Here is an 18,695-nt window from a genome sequence, read left to right as displayed (position 1 = left end):
CTCACGCACCCAATGCTTTGTCACACTCTTTCACTATCTCTCAGGACCTTTCTCTCTCCGGCAACAACAGGAACTCACACAGATACACTGAACAAACACCGCTTTTCACACCGACCACTCGGACATAGCAGAGGCAGCTGGGAGTGTTTTCTGCGAAATGGTGAGTGTTGCTCAACTGGCAACTCAAACTGATCATAATTATGCGGGAGGCATGAAAGAATGCTGCTGTTGTAAATCTTTGTTATTAGCATTTTATACTTATGAGCAGAAGGCTTTGAAATGATATTGTGAGTGTTTCTTTGTAACAACGCCATCAAGTACACGTGATTGTTTTTTACATAGGCTAACTTATGTGAAGATTCATTCTTCTACACATGAGCAAGTTGCTCCACATATGAATAGAGAGGAAGAGCCGTCAGACTTAAATTGAGCCCTTGCATTCAACAGAAAGTGGACTGCAAAGTGACACTTGTGATTTATGGGCTGTAGTTATTATTTTATAATGTTTTAGACCCATGAGATTATTATAATTATATTATAATTCAATTCTATGTTTGATATCCAAGGCAACATTTCTTCACATAAAGGACGTAAAAACAGGTGCTGTAACCACTGTTGCTCACAGTGAGAAGGTTCTGGGTTTGAACCTGCTTAAAATAATATAAAAAATAATTTAGAGAAGATGAAAGACATAAACTGGCCCCCCACACTCCACGCGCCATTCTGCTCTTTACTCTTTCTCCAGTTTCCTTACTTTTCTTTTTTAAACATTTGCATGTTCTCCCTGTGTCAGTGTGGGTTTCCTTTGGTTGCTCCTGCTTCCTCCCAGGTTAACTGGTGACACTAAAATGTGTGGGGGTGAATGTGAGTGTGGATTGTGTTGGTATCTGTGTCAGCCCTGTGATGACCTGATGACCTGTCCAGTGTAAACCAGGCTGCCCGTCCCTGCGGATAATGAACACACATTTGAGACACTCTGTGTCACATGTCTTAACATAAATTGTGTCGAAAAAAAGTCACCACTTTTTTTTAAGGTTTTATGTCAACTAGATTGTGCAACAACTCTGCCGTCCACTTTTCATCACACTGGAAATAGAAACCGTGGTTCCTCTTTGCTTTTACCAGAAGATCTCTTTCTTCTCGCAGTTTCATCAGGTCATTTGACTCTAGACATCAGCATTTTTATTTATATGCAGCATCTGTGAAACTAGCTAGGTAACACCAAACTATCCAGCAGTTGATGTGTTCGTGGCCTAAATAGCAATGCTGCGGCTCTCGCTTCTCCCCATGAATTTCCACATTAAAAGTGACACTGCACTAAAAAAAAACCACTAAACTCATCTAAGTCAGTTGCGAGTTTATTGGGTACAACTAGCTGAAACAAATGCAGCTTATACAACAGCCCTGCAATAAATCCTACCTTCATGAAGGTTACAATGTTTGAAGCTGTGTTGAGTGGACTTTATAGTCACTTTTGCTGTCTGAATGACCTTATTTTGTGGTCCTGTTCAGCAGTTTCTCAGGATTTGACAGAATTTGTAGGTTTTTACAAAATCGCAACTGCAAAAAACATTTACAGAAGTAGCACTTGCAACTGCCTGGTGCAAAACATGTTGAGTAATTTTTAGTTTGCTGCGGTTGAGAAACAGAAGCGTGATGGGGGAACTTTCCTCAGTTTCTTTACCCCTGATTTCATATTCAGACAGCTGTCAGGCTTTGTGTCAATGCGTCTCGCTATGCCCCCACTGCAAGATGGTACTGGCACGAATGAAGTGACACTCCACCCAAAACCTTATTTTGGAGCATCAAATACGGAACTTCAGATGGCTTGAGAGGTAGTTGTAAAAAAGTAAAAATTGTCAGTTGCTTTATCAATGACGAGAAACACACGTGGTTTACCTTGGAAACAACTGGGGACATTTTTTCGCAGTGGATTAAAACAGAACAAAAACTATGGGTGAATAAATTGCCTCTGGGTCACATTAATGCTTCTTTAAATCTCTAGAGCAGTTTTAGGCATATTTTGGATGATGGATGGATAACTGGACAAGTCTACGGACAATTAGATTGAGTTATTTAATCTTGCTGGACTGTGAATTTCTTCATGAAGGTTCATGAAGGATTTTCCACGACAGTCTAAAGGATGCAACTTTATACACACCCTCGAGCGCTTCGTTGAAGTGCTGCCTTCCGCTCCAATGACAGAGAGCAACAGTAGCTAACGATAGTTAAGAGTCTACTCACATAAACAACAGGCCCGCATCACTGCACAGAAGTTCCACAGAGCCCCTTTAAGGCTTCAAAAGGTCCCTGGTTGATCATCTTTTTCAGTGTTTAACCAAAACCATTATCTTTCCCACAACTTCCTAGCAGCACCACATAACTTTAAGCAGAAACAGTCTGCAGTGTATCATATCATCAGTAACACATCTTTTTAAGAGACAGGTGTCAGAAGAAGACAAGAATCTGGAATCTCTATTCCACGTTTCTGTACAGATTAAAAAGCTCACTGAGAGACCATACTATGTGTGATATCAGACTATACAAATATGCTTGACTCGGCTTTTTCACTATCACAATCATCATACTGAGATCATTCTAGTCATACGCAGTCGCCTCTTTTCTGTACTGGTAACTGCATGGCTCAGTGTTTATACAATCATTAACTGGGTGTCACTGTGTGAAATACAAATTAGATCTGACGTTCGCTGCACTTCCCATTTAGCTTTATACAATTGTACTTTCCGTTGTACAGGTTTCCCTTACCTGTTCTTATCTCCACTTCCTGGTACAGATTAGTGCCACTGAGTTAAAACAACCTCATTAAAATGGGTGTGGCTGCTACGTGGTCACTCCATTGTGACACAGCTGCATGAGACTGGATCCTATTGGCTATTATGGACACATTATGGATGTACCTCGGAGGTACTGATGCAGCTCTCCCAAAATTTGGTACTCGTAGAGCAGATGTTCAGAGTCCAGATGTTTGAATGGGTTATCTATTCACGTTATAGCAAAAGCATCACTGCAGAGTTATTTCTGTAGAGTCGTTTTCAGTGTGATAAAAACAAAAACAGATCAGCAACACAATATAAACCATTTTTAGGGCCCGAGCAGGTCTCAACCTGCAAGATCCCTAATGTTTTTCAAATGACAACTTTTTCGTCCCAAAAACGTTTTCGTTTCACTGCCTGAACATGCCCCAGAACTCACCAAACTGAGAAAAATATAGGTCACACCTGCCGAAAAATGTCATAATCTATTGTCATCATCAATTTCCACCACTACGTGCTATCGAAGAAAGTGTGATTTGGCTTATAACTCACATATACTTTGTTGCACATTCATTTGTGATATAGGCCACGCCCATTTCCGCCAAATGTTTTTTTCCGCTAATTCGCGAAATATCGCAAACCTACTTTTTCGAACGCCTCCCAGGCCATTTCACCGATTTCCACAAATCTTTGCACACAGCATCTGTGGACTCACCTGACAAAAAGACATTTTGCTCAAAACAGAAGTGTTACATATCTCTACATTGGTCTGTCGCAATGACATGAAACTCAGGTGACTACTTCCCCATGAGCCACTAAGGCTCTGTGAAAAAATTATAAACTTACTTTACTCCTCCAAGGCCATTTGACCGATTTGCACCTAACTTTGCAAGAAGCATGTGTGGACAAAACTTATCAAAAGCCTTCACCTACATCACACCAGATGGCGCGGCCCATTTTGATGCTTCACCATAAAACCATCAACTCATTATAACTTCCACATACAATTTGCCATCTACTCCAAATTGCTCAAACATGTAGAGGGTCTTGCCCTGAATACACCTACGCAGCACACGCTGACAGCAGCATGCCCCTGCGAGGGCCCGTTCATCGCTGCTTGCAGCTTTAATTTGTAGCTGAGTCTAATTCAACCTCAAAACAGGCATACTGTAAACTCAGTCCTTCAACAGATAATACTTCACAAAAGTACCCTTTGTTTACTGACACTGGTGGATATGCTTGCAGTTTATAATTAACCTGTGTGTCTATAACAAAGATAAGCTAATACAAAGTCAATACAAACTGCGGTCTGAGCTCTTCGCATAGCCCACATGTGTCAAACTGATCCAGTAAAGGGCCGCTGTGGCTGCAGGTTTTCATTCCAGCCAAGCAAGAACACACCTGATCCAAATCAGGTGTGTTCTTACTTGGTTGGCTGATTGGTTGGCTGATCCAAATCAGATGTGTTCTTGCTTGGTTGGAATGAAAACCTGCAGCCACAGCGGCCCTTTACTGGATCAGTTTGACACATGTGGATAGCCGATAACTGCAGTGACGAACCACTGTATGTTAGTTGATTGCTCAGTAGTAAATATTTTCATCACTGGAGTCATGAATTTGCCTCTACGTTCTCCTCTCCGGAGGTAGGGTTAACCTAAATAACTACCATAGTTTCAATGTAAAGGAAAAGAGCTTTTCATCTGATAAATGAAGGGACCTATGTTAGCCAGAATACAGAACTTATCTTGAAAAACTCTTGCGTTTCTGAATCTGAGACAGTGAGTCCCCTTCATTACCCTGATGCAGGAATTAGCATACCACTGTGGTCAAGGCTGTTTCTCATTGTCTTGTCTGAATCACCAATCGCAATTCACTAAAGGCAGAGATCGTGGTGCCGGGTTTATAAAGGTCTGTATCTCCATCCTGGTCGCAATCTGCAACATCAATGCTAGTTGCAAGTAAATGCTCCACATTGGACCTTTGAGGGATGAAATCATTTCTGTCATATATTAGTATTATGGGAGGGTCCTTTTTTGTGCAGTCTAGTGGGTGATGAGAGTATTTAACTCCTGTCAAATCCAAAGACAAAGACAAAAGGAAATTGATGTAGTATGTTTATTTTATGATTGAGGCTAATAAACACCAGCCCTGGGTGGTTCAAACATTTCACTGTCAATAACAGACACACAGAGAACTGGCTACTTTCTGTTCCTTTGTGAACTTTTATGTCTGTATTAGTGAGGTTTGCATCTTTTTTCCCTTAATTCCTGTTTTTTCTTTTATCCAGTAGTTTCTGTTTCTGTTTTAGGACTAGAAACCATTTCATATTCCAGCGTTCACATCCTTATCTTATTTGCAATTTTGTTTTTTTAATTCTGGTGATAAGCTCTCCTTCTGGTCGTATTCTGCTCTTTACAGGACAACAAAGCTGACGTGAAGGCCATGCTGGCTCGCTTCCAGTCTGGCGGGGGTAGCACTGATGAGTCTTCTTCCACACCGCCGATTGGACGCATCAAACAGCCCTTGCACCCTACCCTCTCCTCTGGCCCGGCCATACAGTCAAAGAAACCTGTCTTGGAGAGCCTCTCGGGCAGTGCGATAAATGTTCCTCCTAAACCTAATTACCTGAAAAATACAGTATCGGCTAAAAGTGACACAGATGCCCATGAACCGAACAAAACGAAGGCCCTGGCCAACAGGTTTGCAAACACCCAGGAGGACACAAACACCAACAGCAAACCGTTCATTGGTAATAAACTTCAAACACCCCCGAAGCCACCGATTTCAAACGCTCCTGGCCCTGGACAAAAGCCCCCTTTCAACAAACCCACCCTTAGCTCCACCCTGTCAGACTCCAAACCCACCTTTCCTAAACCCTCTCCAGCAGTTACCGTCAAGCCCAGCTGGGTGAAAGAAGACAGCGGTGGGGGTCCGGCCGGCTCCACACCACCCAAATTACCTCCTTTACAACAAAAACCAAGCAGCAGCATTTTGAAGTTACGTCAGCAAAACGAAGATATGCCAGGAGCTAACACGGACACAGCTAACAAACATTTACCTCCGGCGAGCTCTGCTTTTAAACCTACCACCAACTTCAAGAACGCTCAGAATATGTTCAACATGGAGAAGGACACGTCTGAGCAGTCAGTTAGTGGTGTGAAAGCAGACGAGGCCAACAAACCACCCCTCGTTGCCACAAACTCTTTCCCTCCTCCCAAGCCACTAGCCAGTAAAAAGCCTAGCTTGAAGAAGCCGCCAAAGCCTACTCCTCAGGCCAGCAGCGTGAACGGTGATGACACTTCAGGCCCCAAGCGTAACCCCCTCCCCAACATTTTAGCTTTGGGCCCTGCTCCTGCCAAGCCCAACAGACCCCCCAAAGTCAACCTGGAGAACTTTAAAAGAAGTGCTGAGGGCTCTGATGGTAAGTTGGACCTGGATTACCAGGTTTGTTTCATACTGACACAATGAAAATAGTGACTGTGGGAAGATGCGACCGACAATCCAGTGAGTTAATATACATCAGTATCTCCACAAATGAAATCCGTCGTCAGTATGGAGCGATGCATTATAGAGTCGCTTCTTGTCACAGGCACCACCAAAGTAATAACAGTTTACTGTAAGATGTGTGATCACACTTTCAGGGTCCCAAATAAATTCAAGCAAGCGTTTCTCATTTAGATGTGACTCTAACTTCCCAATTTTACACATGCAGGATGTAAAGAGCACTGTTAAAGCTGTAAAGCTGTCCACCTAACTTCAGCCTCTTCAAAAATGTACAGTGTCTTTTTTTGCTCGATTGATTCTTGTGAACGGTCGCAGAGGGATGAAGGAGTTGCTTAATTATCAATTTTGGGCCTTGAAATTGAAATTATACAGATTAACTGAACTTCGGAGGTTACAGTACAACTGCAACACATTTAATTAATTAAATACGGTGGAGGAAACTCAGGTAATTGTTTATAACAAAATCAAAGCATACATTTTTATTGCTTTTTCAGCAACCAACAAGCCGAACAAATGACTTTAATTGCTGTGAACAGATGGAAAATGGAGGCCGAGACAGAGAAGGGGGGTTCTGGGTAATTCTGGGACACACATGTGGCCACAATACTTCAACTATTTTTGGCTGCATGTACATCATTTGTTTCCAATATGAAATAGTGCCCAACAAGTATGCAACAAACAAAGCAAATTAAGCACTGCAAAATACGTCCTTTCAAGTAAACAAGCGGCAACATTTGGAGATAATCAACACTATCTTCAAGCTAAGCCAAGCCCTTGCTGGATTAAATAACAGAGGGCAGCAAATGGATGGCAGTCTGGTAAAGAAGGGGTTCCTCTTGTTCTGTTTTCTAAAGTGCATTTCCTCTCTATCACTAGCCGACTACTTTGGACAGACGTTGTGAAAGCCACTCAGAGGTGTGAAAAGACTTGCTTCACAAGTCAGTGCAGTTTGAGTGAAGGTAGTAGTGTGTGCCCTCCAGTTTACTTTGGTTATCGGACCCATCGGAAACAGCTTTTGTTCATGCCAACATTTTTAGGATGTGTTTATGCCTCAGATTAATTTGCATTTGGGTCATTCTGTATAAATTTAGTGCATGTTAAACAGAACTGCACAGAAGCTCAGAGCTCATGATAAGAGACCAAAGTCACAGAAACACACTTAGTTCCTCTATTTCCCTGGCCAAGTTCCCTGTCCAGTTTCCCTCTTCCCCTCCCCCCTTCGCTCTCCACTCTGACAGCCGAGTTTGTTTCACCACATGGGGAAGTAAGTTCCAGCAAACAGGGATAGTTTCGAGTGAGAAGCTCTGCCTTTGGACACATACCTGAACAGATATCCAGTCAGGGGTGAAGACTGACTTTTGGCTAGCATGCATAATAAAATATGAGTACACAATGGAAGACGGAAGAATGAAAATAACAGCTCTGGTGGTTGCTGATACTTGTGCCCCCTTTGGCTTTCTAAGGAGCATAACTGTTCCCCATTCAAGCCTTTAAAATACTGCATATTCTCTCTCATTATTATGCACCACGCTACATCTAAAGATTTAGGATTTCCTAAAATACATGATTAGGTTTTTTTTTTCTCAGTGATTCGCTTGTGATTGGTCTTTTAGAGAGGTAAATTGTTGGCTCCTGAGCAGTAGTGGAATGTAAGTACATTTACTCAAGTACTTGTACTAGAGTATTACCGATTTGTCTACTTCATACCTCTACTCCACATAATTTCTACTTTTTCCCCCCACTAGTAATGCTCCTACAGAAGATGATTAGGGCCACATATGAAATTTGGATTTGAGTTCTGACATTAAAGGCGCAATACGTAAGCATTTTAGTTGAAAACATGAAAACATGTAATTAACAACTGAGAACAAATAATATATATGATTGTATGACATCTGTGCAATGTGTTGAGGAGATATCTACTGAAGTTAGCATGCTAACCAGTTAGCCCAGGCCTGTCTGGTCCAAAGCCCCAGTACTTCCCTGGTGCCTACTACAACACTTGCCTGGTGCTCTGAGCTCCCAGTCAACCAGGACAATTCAGCCGACCTGCTAGCAGCAGCTAATTAGGAGCACTTAACGGTCACTCTAGTAATATGCTGCCCACTATTTGTTTCAAGTATTTGACAGGTGGCCAAGTCTTACATATTGCATCTTTAATGTCCGAATGTCGACATTTCGATGAGACTTAAGTTCACACTTAAAGACTTTCTGTACTTTCCTGACTACAAAATATATGATGAGCTTAGAAATCCAATAATGGATGACTCATTCTATTACAGTAATATAAGGTGACAGGGCACTTTCAGCTTCATAATGAGTACTTTCACTTTTGGCACAGTACTTTTATATACATTTTTCATCATAAGATTCCCAGTATGTATAAGTGTTTTCTTGTGTTTTTTTTTTGTTTTGTTTGCATGGTCAACAGAACTAGTAGATCTAGAGATTGATAGATCAAGTCATTTATCCATCTATTTGTCTACACATGTATGCTACATAAGTGAGACACTGAAGGGCACTGGTGAAGACACTCGTTTTAACACTATGCGTTTTTGTTTCAGGTCCCAGCACCTTCAAGAAACCCATCATCCCGACTCCTCCGGCCTCTCACCCGAGTGACCATAGCAACCACATGCCCCCGAGTCAACCCCCACCGCCTGCACTTCCTAGCCTGCCCCCGAGACACCCTGGATCCATGTGAGTCACAAACAACCTCACTGTACAAATTATGTATGCTGTATGTTTCATGGATAACGTAAATCCTGAATGTGTTCTTTCAGGATCCAGCAGGAGGACTTCTACGATGACGTTGATGAAATCAGCAGTGCCCCTCCACCACTACCACCATCCACAGGTTTAGTAACAGTTACTTTTTGATCAAACGCGATGCGTCATGACAGGTGTGTTGCAAGAGTTTTAGCACCACAGGAAAACATAGGAGGACTGTGTGATGCTGAACCTTGTACCATATTTACTAATAAGACGGCACAAATAACTAGAACTATATCAGTCTGTTTATAGTGGCAGAGTATGGTCTATCTGTTGTTTGCTAAATCTGTCGGTAGCTGTCTAGACAGTCTAGTTTGATGCATGTACATGTTGTTCTACATAATACAGAAAAAAACAAGACATAAGATGTTTGAGCAGCTCTCTGTGATGTTAGTAAAACACTACAGATAGTCCAGTCTGAAGTGTGAGTCACATCGAGATCATAGCTTTTCCACAAGGGCAAAATTCTCTTGTAACGCTGATTTATTGCTTTCTCTTTAGGTCACCCAAGTCAGAGGGCAAAGGTGAGACACGCTGAAACACTTACGTATATACAGATTTACATGTGCATATGCAGGCACACACTCATATAAGAGCATACATGTGTGCTAATCCAGACACTAGAGGTGTTCGGTACACTCCTTTCATTCATGTCTTCTTTGACCCAGGAGGAAAGTGACGATGATGACGGAGAGATGTACGAGGATCTTGATGAACGATGGTGAGAGATTGTTACTGTTAAACATTTTCATGTTTGGCCCACTATTCACTCAGTCTGTCCGGTCTTCAAGTCCAATTTAGATACCAAATTGTTTATGTATGTTTATGTATGCACGGACTAGTGGATGTTTATTTGTATTCATGTCTAATGCTGTGGCTGTACAGTGTATTCTTCAATAATTTCAATATACAATTCAATATACAATTCTTAATGGCGTATTTTATCTATGTACAATTAATACATACATATCTGCACAGGCACTAAGGTAAGAGTCTCAATCTCTGTTTATAATACTGATACTACTCTCTGGTGGTTGTTTTGCAACACTACATGAGGTCATTCATTCTCACTTGGATGTACTTTCAATTGCTGAAAATAGAGAAGCAGAAGAACGACTGAGCTTATTTTAAATTCAAGATGAAAAATCTTGTAAGTGGATATCAGTCATATAGTTGGGGGTGACTGGGTGTATTTCCTCAGATTATTATACACTTGAAAAACTCTTTTATTTATTTTTTCGAATATATTGTCTGTGTCCTGTACTGTGATGTACTGCAAGTTGGCTTAGGCTAAGATACTGTGATATTTATCTATTTTTTTATTATTCAAAATCGAAATAAATAAATACTCTTACTGCCCAATAGTTAAATAGTAAAAGATGTCTGATATACTGACACGGAGTAAGCTGCCTCTTGTAAATGCTTTTGTTTATCAATCAAATCTCTCACAACTTAGAGTTTTCTCTCTAATTCAAACTTTCTGGTGCTCTCTCTCTGTCTTGCGTTCAAAAGGGAAGCGGCGGAACAAAAAGACAAGGTGAAAGACGACAAGGAGGAGAAAAAACGACTGGAGGCTGAGAAGAAGGAGCAGAAGGAGCGTGAGAAGAAGGAACAAGAAGCCAGAAAGAAATTCAAAGTGAGTGAAGGAGACTGAATCTCTCAGTTGAACCAGCTATGACACCTCGAAGGAGTAGACTGACATTCGAGAACACGCTTTTTCACTTTTTTGCCAAAAGGAAGATGAGACAAACAATACCACTACATGAAGCTAGCGCCAGCAGCTGATTAGCCTAGCATAATATTTAGCATAATAACCCAGGGGGAAACTGCTAGCCTAGCTTTGTTTAAATGTAAAAATAATAATATAAAGGTCATTAATTAGTATGTTATAGCCTATTTGTTTAACCTTTTACACAAACAAAAGAGCCAAGATTTTGGTTTACCAGAAGTGTGTTTTTCCAGTCTTAATGCTAAGATATGTTAAGCTACACTACGCTAAACATCTCCCAGCACATGAATAATGCTTAATAAACAACTCAGGAACAGATGTATATCCCAGACTTCTTAAAAACTACGTGTTATAACAACTACACTATTGCCAGACACATCTTACATCCATTATTTATTGCTGTTATATAAAGCGCATTTGCACACATGAATAGACTTCATCTGCTCTTATTTTTTTTTTTTGTTACTTACATGTTTTTGTAGCTCTAGAAAAAAAGTGACAAATATCTTGACCTGTTAAAGATTTGTACGTGTGTGTTACTGATACGTGTGTTAGTTGGTCGGCCCCCTGGAGACCATCCACCAAGGGAAGGCTCGTGGGGATTGCCGAGGCAGTAAGACTGACCTTGCCCTGAAGCAGGGAGACAGCCTGGACATCATCCGTGTCCAAGGCAACCCAGAGGGGAAATGGCTGGGACGGACGCAGGATGGATCCAGTAAGCTCATGTCTTTGGCCCCCATATGATTAGCATTTACCTGTCGTCCTTCACCTTGCTTACATCTGTAAACGCATGGCAAGACTTGAATTACATCTTTCAACCTTGTTTTTTGTTTCATCTATTAGATTAATTTCTCTGGTGTTTGTTTCTAACAGTTGGTTATGTGAAGACAACTTCAGTGGAAATTGACTTCAACACGCTGAAGAATTGTAAAGCTCAGCAGGCGTACGACCCCGAGGTATACGATGACATCGATGTGGCGCACTCTGATAACAGGTACCAAAAGTCTCTAATCACGCAATCTAATTCCCAGACTTGTAAGAATGGAGACAAGGACAAGTGAAATGGTAGGAGTCACTGGTCCCAGAAGTATTGTCCCTCATTACAAAACTGCCAATAAGAAAACCTCACCGCACAATCATATCTTCTGTCTGTCTCTTAAATTTGTGGCATGGTATTCTGTTCTCCGTTTGATCCAAAATCTTAACAGAATAAATAGTTTTATGTAATCTGTCGATTACCCTTCTCAGCAATAGTTGGATAATCAGACTGATACCTGTTTGCTGGATAAAAACCTACAGTCAAATGCTGGTTAGCTTAGCTCAGAACAAGGATGGAAACAAAGGGAAACAGCTAGCTTGCCTCTGTCAAAAGGCAGAGAAAAAGCAGCCCTGGCGCTCAATAATTTACAGGTTATATCTTCCATATGTGGTGGAAAAAGCTCTGTTTAACTCATGTTTTCACATTTCTCCAGTCCATGAGAAATTAAAGTTTACTAAATGTTTTAATGTCCATATCAAACTCTTCTCTCTCTACAGTGGGATGAAAGGACCAGGAGGTATGCTTAAAATTATTTAAAGAAATTATAATCAATTTCATTATATTCAGTTAGAATCTTGGGTTCGGTCAGTGTCGGGGTAGATTTACTGTGATAAAACTTGTGATCAATTACATAAAGCTTTTGCTTTTGTCCTGCAGTTGTATTACCTCCGCTGCCAGGAGAGGGAGGAGAAATATATGACGATGTTGTGGATCCAAACCTGGAAGTCAGGTGGGAGCTGATTCCTTTATTTACAACATGGGTAGATGGGGAATTTAAAGTTTCAGTACAACATGCTTGAACACTGAATTCAAGTCAAATGTATACAAGGGAAATATTTAAGTAAACACAAAAGAAATGCAGATCTTTTCACCCTTGATTGGCTCTTTAGTCCGATGGACTCTTCTCCGACGAAGCCTCGTGGCTTCCTGCGGATGTTTGACCGGGCCAGACGTCCTGCCAGCACTAAAGTGTAAAATACACTCAGTAGTAAGACTGACCACAGATCTACTGTCCCCTGTTTTTAATCCCTAACCTTTAGCCCTCCTCGCCTCACATCAAATCAACCACCTCACGTCTCACACTAAGGGATGTTAATTCGCAATTTGAAATCTAACTGCTGTTTCCTGTGGTTGCAATCGGTGCGGGTGATTATCTGTGTTTTTTAATCTCTAATCTTTAATCTAATCCAGTCATTTGCATGTCTGTAACTGTATGGCTGTTGACTTAATCAGAAAATCAAGGCATCCTCTGCTAACACCGTCGACTGCAACTTTTAACAAGTATACTAATTATAATGTGTTGTAATACATGAATATGATTATTAATTTGAGCTGAATCATGGGCTTGAATATTATTAACATACTTTTAATTGATAATGTAAACTATGTAACATTTTAAGAATTTTCTTCTGTTGTGCCAGAGTGCCTCCACCCAGCCAGTTTACTGCAGATGGGAATTCAGGTACCACCTACTGTGATAATATTTGTCCTTCCTTGGATTTTTTTCTGTCTTATCTGTCAAAAACAAGGCGATGTGTGCTTTGAATATCCATACTGACTACTGGAAAACATAGTCTTTTATAAGTTAATGTTGCTAGTCGTTTTAATGTGCCCCCTCTGTATGCACATTTATGTCAGGTATCAGAGTTTGAAACTTCACATCACTAACTTCTCCCATGTACTTCCCCAGATCATCCAGCAATTGATGAGGAAATCTACGATGATGTTGACTCTCAGAATGTGCCTCCTCTTCCTCCCCTCAGCAGGTACGATTACATCAACCTTAAGACATGACAACCTGACAATGATTCGCAACCATTTCGATCCAAGATTTGCATTAACTATAGATCCTTTAGGTATTTCACTTAATCTTTGTTTCTTGCTCTCCAGTCTTCCAACTTTTAAAGGCAAAAACAAGGACGAGATGGACCCAAAGAAGCAGAAGAAGCTTGAGAAAGAGGAGAAGGAATTCAGGAAAAAGTTCAAAGTGTGTCTCTCCATTATGTTTTTTAGCATGTTTGACTGCTCCATAGTGCTAAAACAAAAACAAAAACCTTTGCTCCCTTATTTAAATGAAACAATATCAATATTATCTTTCGTTCCAAATTCATTCAAACATTATTTTGTGCAGTCAAGAATGTCAAATCAATATTTTTTCATACTCACATGATGTCATTTTTCACTCCTCTCAGTATGAAGGGGAGATACAGGTGTTGTATAAGGTGACCATCAGCCCGACGCTCACTAATAAGAAGTGGAGTGGGAAGGAGCTTCCAGTCAAAGCAGGAGAAACCCTTGACGTCATTGTTAAAGCCGTGGATAACAAACTGGTCTGTCGGAACGAGGAGGGCAAGTGTGAGTATCCGCTGCTCGCTATTAAGAAAATAACTCAACACATGTATTTAAGATCCCCTGACGACTGCTTTCATTCATTGCACCACAACATTGGATCGTCCATCCATCTAACATCTGTACTTACTTTACAGTTGGTTATGTTTCGACCAGCCACATTGTTATGGAGTAAGTTCAGCAAGCATTTACACATTCGTACGCACGCTCACACAGAATATAAAGAGAGATTTAACTGTATACTGTCAGTACTGATCATTTGGTTCTCATTCACAGTGATGGTGATATCTACGATGATATTGGTGATGGTATGGTATTCCAGATAATCGTTCGTTCTTCATGTAAATATGTAATCTGCATGTATCAACACGTTGGACCTGAATCACAACCTTTAATCAATGCTGTGTTTTCTTTCAGATTGCATCTATGACAACGACTGAGAAACATCCTGCATTGAGTTCATTTTTTTACACTGATGTTGTTCATGTTATTTATTTTGTCCACTGATGACACACAGTACATTGGGAGTTCCTTATGGTTGACCTAATATTTAGAATATTTCACTTCATTTTTTATCACTCAACATTAGAACTGGCTAAATAAATTGGACATGTGGGTGATGATAATGTCAGGCTAGTTTAAATTCCATTGAACAATGTCGTCATATCAAATTTCAATGCTTCAAAAAAATGAATTGTAATATCTCAAAGTGGAAAACATTTCTTTGACAACAGTATTTGCATATTTCTGTTTTTATGTTTTATTCATTCTTTGGCTCTTTTGGACTGCCTCTAGAAACTACAAAGCACTCTATTTACATGTAAGCTTTTACTGTGCAATTTTGTAAGACTAGCTCCATGTTTGATCTAAAGTTGTAAATATTACTTGCTGTTCTGTTTTTACAGCTGGGATTGGCTCCAGCAAAAACCCCCACAATCCCATAAAAGGGATAGAGCAGTTACAGAAAATGGATGGATGGATGGATGGATGGATATTCTGTTTTCCAATAATGTCCATGATACGATACCATATATATTGTATACTCCATTGCTATGTGCTAAACTCCTCCTAAGCTAGCTCTGGTGCCGCTAAAATACCGTACATACATTTATGACATAAATTCATACAATTTGGGAGTAAAAGAATGTGTTTGATCTTTTGGTTTTGGTGTTAAAGTGTGAGCCTGTCAGCTACAGAGAGTGTGCACAGTTTCCATGAGTACATCTCACAATAACATGCACAATACATTGAAAATGTTGAGCAGTTTTCTTAGTTCAAGCAATTATCGGTTAATTATTAATAATATATGCATTATAGTGGACATTTTTCCATTGGAAAACTGTTTGTACCACTGACATGGTCTACATCTGATGCAAAATCAGAGACGGCTGCATCAAGAGTTAAGGAACAGATAAAGGAAACACCAATTTAGATGAATAACAAACTACACAAAACACAAACACAACATAAAATACTGACTTTGTTATTGATTACCTCTTGATTATTGGTTAATATACTTTTAATCTGTTAAATTCTTAACCATCAACATCTTTAATTTCACCTGGAATCAGCAACAAAATCATGAGCTTCTCAGTGCAATTTAAGAGGAGGAAGGGAAGCAGTAACATCAACAGTAACATCTAGTGGCAGCCATCAGAAACTGCAACAATTGCAACTTTTCACCACTGGATTTGGATTTCAAGTTTCATTATTTGCTATCACTTAGGTAAGGCTATGTCACTGTCATGTTATTGATAAAATAGGCTACTACAGGAAAAAAAAACCTTAGAACAATGTTTGGTACATCGACCCAACTGTTACTGAATGTTACTTGTAATCTATGATTAGTTGGTCAGCACAAAATTAATCACACACTATTTTGATAACCAATCATTTTTTGAATTTTTTTTTTTTTTTTTTTTTTTTCCAAATACTAGTTTCTTAACATTCACATTTCCATGTGAATATCTTTTTGGTTTCGGATTGCTAGTTGGACCGAAGTTGGCAAAATGCGATGGACATTTTCTCCCTCTTTACTGCTGTTAGACGCAGCTCTGCTTGTATCCACTTGAGGTGGTGCCACAGTTTGGACTGAGGGTGGTAAATTATGACCAAATGAGTGACATAAACATGCATTACATGCCAGTCAAACTCTCTGGCAGTGCACCTGCGTTGTTTTGATGTGACTCTATAAAAAGTGTCTGACATAAGAACTGATTAGATGCATTTTAATGCCAAGTATGAACATTAATTTTGAATGGAGTATTGCAGCTAACTGACTCTCTTGCTGAAATATTTATCAATATCACCCATATTTGACCAATATGATACTGGATATTGATATATTTAGCCGGCCCAATTATTTTGGATGGTTACACTCAGTTATTTTATACATGCCAATAGTTACCAACAATTTATACATGTATACATACTAATACTTTTAGCGTATTCGTTTTGCTAATTGTCTATCTATTTGCTAATTTTGTTCTGGCTTCATTACCTTGTGAGGCTGTGGAATCCTCTCTGAAATTCTGTCAAGTCTGTTGCTTAGACCACTGTTAACAGCGAACACGACAGGAAGAAATAAAAATGACAAAACAGTGCATGTGTTATGTGTCAGGGAATTTTGTTTTTCTGACAGTTAAACCTTGGTCACGGTTCTTTGACCAGACTAACTTTCCTCTCACGTCAATAAAAAAAGAGTAAAAAAACACGACTTCCGCTCTAGACCGGAAGTCACTTCCTCGCTTCACAATGGTTCCTCCAGTCGCAGTGTCGCCGCTCATCAAGGTAATAACACACGTTATGTATCTTAAACAAACTTTTACCGAGGTTATTGTGGTAATTCAACGAAGGGACGTATTTATCAAACGCCAGCCTTTCTCTCGGCGAAAATTCCGCCTAGTAGTTGTTCTAGTAACGTTAGCATGTTAGCTAGCTAATGTTTGCTAGCACTGCAGTGACATTGAGAGGCTGCACAGGTGAACCTTACTCTGAAGGACTGCTGTGAAATCTGGAGCATCTTCCTTACATGGCTCATTCAGAGTCGGTGTTCATCATTAGTAGATTGTGGGCTGCAATGACTCCAATATGTCATTGTAGTTAACAGCTAAATATGTTAGTTGGCGTAAAGGGTCAGAGGGAAACGTGAACTTCGCCCCTGTTCCTGTCACGGCTAATGTAGCTACTGTAAGTAGGTGTGCTTGTGTCGAGCACTATTCTGTTGAACAGTGACTGCACTCTGGGTTTGTTAGAGACAGAACCGTTCAATAAATCATAAAGGTCAAAATGGTGGTTGCCTGTTAACTAAAATCAGTGGGCTAGTGTGTTTAAAAGTGACACATAAATGAAGTGGAAATCTTAAGATTTCGTTAATAGATTGCTGGCATGACTGTTCGTTCAGCTGGCTAGGAGTTGTTGCAATAGTTAACAGACTGAAATCACTTTTATTTCAGACGGCCAGGTGGTCTGCCCTGCTGCTCGGCGTCTTCTATGGCAAACAGAGGTTTGGTAAGTATGCGCATGCGCCACAGAGTGTATCTGTCAGCATCCAAATTTCAAGGGCTTTTAGATGCAACCGCTCTTGTCAAGTTACTTCATAGAAAAGCAGGCAGTATATGATTGGATTAATGGAGAATTAATGCCATTTAGCTGCTTTATTCCATTCCTACGTTTCTGACTTACTGGGATTCTCACATACAACATAGCCATTGTTAATGTTTTAAGTAACACCTGTGCTTTTCCTACAAATGCAAGTCAAAATGTCTGCAGTGAGTCATGACAAAGGCTATTATGACGCCGCAGTGCTGTAATCCAACCCGCACTACAGTGAGACCTTTCTCTTACAACACAGACAAGTTACTTTGTCAATTTAAGCTATGTAACAAGTAGGGAACAGCCTTTTTAAATCCTACAGTGGATAAGCTGATAAAATCGCTTTTTCTTATTATTTCAGTATGACTAAGGTTACTTCTCAAAGCAAGTTCAACTTGACTATAACACCAGTGAGTGAAATACAGGGGACTGTGGGCCCATTATTTAACACCAGTGGCAACCTGCAGTCCTCAGAATCTGATTTTGTTGAGCATCTTTAAATTTGGCATATAATATGGCATTTATCAAGATTACGTTTATGGATGGACAGGATGAATCAGTTTTTAGTTGCCAATCTATAGATGGAGGCTTATTGCTGAATTTTATCTTTATTCTGCTACTTTGCCACATGTGTGAAAAGCCTCATATAAGCTTTCAAGTCCAATAAACATAAACCCAATTCAGACCAAAAATGTGCATCTCGATTCAACCTTTCAGAAACCTTTCAGACTGATGTATAAAATGTACATTGTGTACTATAAATCTTATTTCTGCCTGTACAGTCAGGGGAAAGATGCTTTTGCAATGTTCAGTATTTGTACTGAAATATTGGTTGTTTTTCTTGTCTAGAGTACCTAAAGCCCATTGCTGAGGAGGAGAGGAGGGTTGAGGAAGCAGAGAAGAAGGCCAGAGAGGAGCAGGAGCGCATCTACAA

At 40.1% G+C, this 18,695-nt stretch overlaps 1 protein-coding gene across 3 annotated transcripts; it reads left to right on the top strand.

The window, feature by feature from the left end:
* The first annotated feature begins 4 nt into the window (after window positions 1-4).
* On the top strand, window positions 5-16,770 carry fybb (FYN binding protein b). Of its 3 annotated transcripts, XM_037117382.1 has the most exons (19): window positions 5-160; window positions 5,193-6,195; window positions 8,843-8,978; window positions 9,062-9,135; window positions 9,552-9,574; window positions 9,719-9,771; window positions 10,563-10,686; window positions 11,335-11,494; window positions 11,653-11,773; window positions 12,316-12,335; window positions 12,476-12,548; window positions 12,709-12,789; window positions 13,240-13,280; window positions 13,509-13,584; window positions 13,709-13,805; window positions 14,011-14,173; window positions 14,305-14,338; window positions 14,444-14,475; window positions 14,585-16,770. In XM_037117382.1, the coding sequence occupies exons 1-19, from the start codon at window positions 158-160 to the stop codon at window positions 14,605-14,607; spliced, it is 2,337 nt and encodes a 778-aa protein (XP_036973277.1). In that variant the 5' UTR covers window positions 5-157; the 3' UTR covers window positions 14,608-16,770. The 3 variants fall into 3 exon arrangements, 2 of the variants coding, with proteins under 2 accessions (XP_036973277.1, XP_036973278.1); XM_037117383.1 differs by lacking the exon at window positions 12,709-12,789; XR_005078156.1 differs by lacking the exons at window positions 14,011-14,173; window positions 14,305-14,338; window positions 14,444-14,475; window positions 14,585-16,770 and having other exon boundaries at window positions 12,709-12,806; window positions 13,709-13,726.
* Window positions 16,771-18,695: the final 1,925 nt, after the last annotated feature.

The sequence above is a fragment of the Acanthopagrus latus genome, chromosome 12 (assembly GCF_904848185.1).
Source record: "Acanthopagrus latus isolate v.2019 chromosome 12, fAcaLat1.1, whole genome shotgun sequence".
Lineage (NCBI taxonomy): Eukaryota > Metazoa > Chordata > Actinopteri > Spariformes > Sparidae > Acanthopagrus > Acanthopagrus latus.
The sequence above is the reverse complement of the archived record's forward strand: the minus strand, read 5'-3'. Positions and strand labels throughout refer to the sequence as shown.

Coding starts and splice junctions, on each gene's coding strand:
- fybb (XM_037117382.1), top strand. Junction 13,585..13,708: donor CCTCTTCCTCCCCTCAGCAG/GTACGATTACAT, acceptor CTTGCTCTCCAG/TCTTCCAACTTTTAAAGGCA. Junction 13,806..14,010: donor AATTCAGGAAAAAGTTCAAA/GTGTGTCTCTCC, acceptor CACTCCTCTCAG/TATGAAGGGGAGATACAGGT.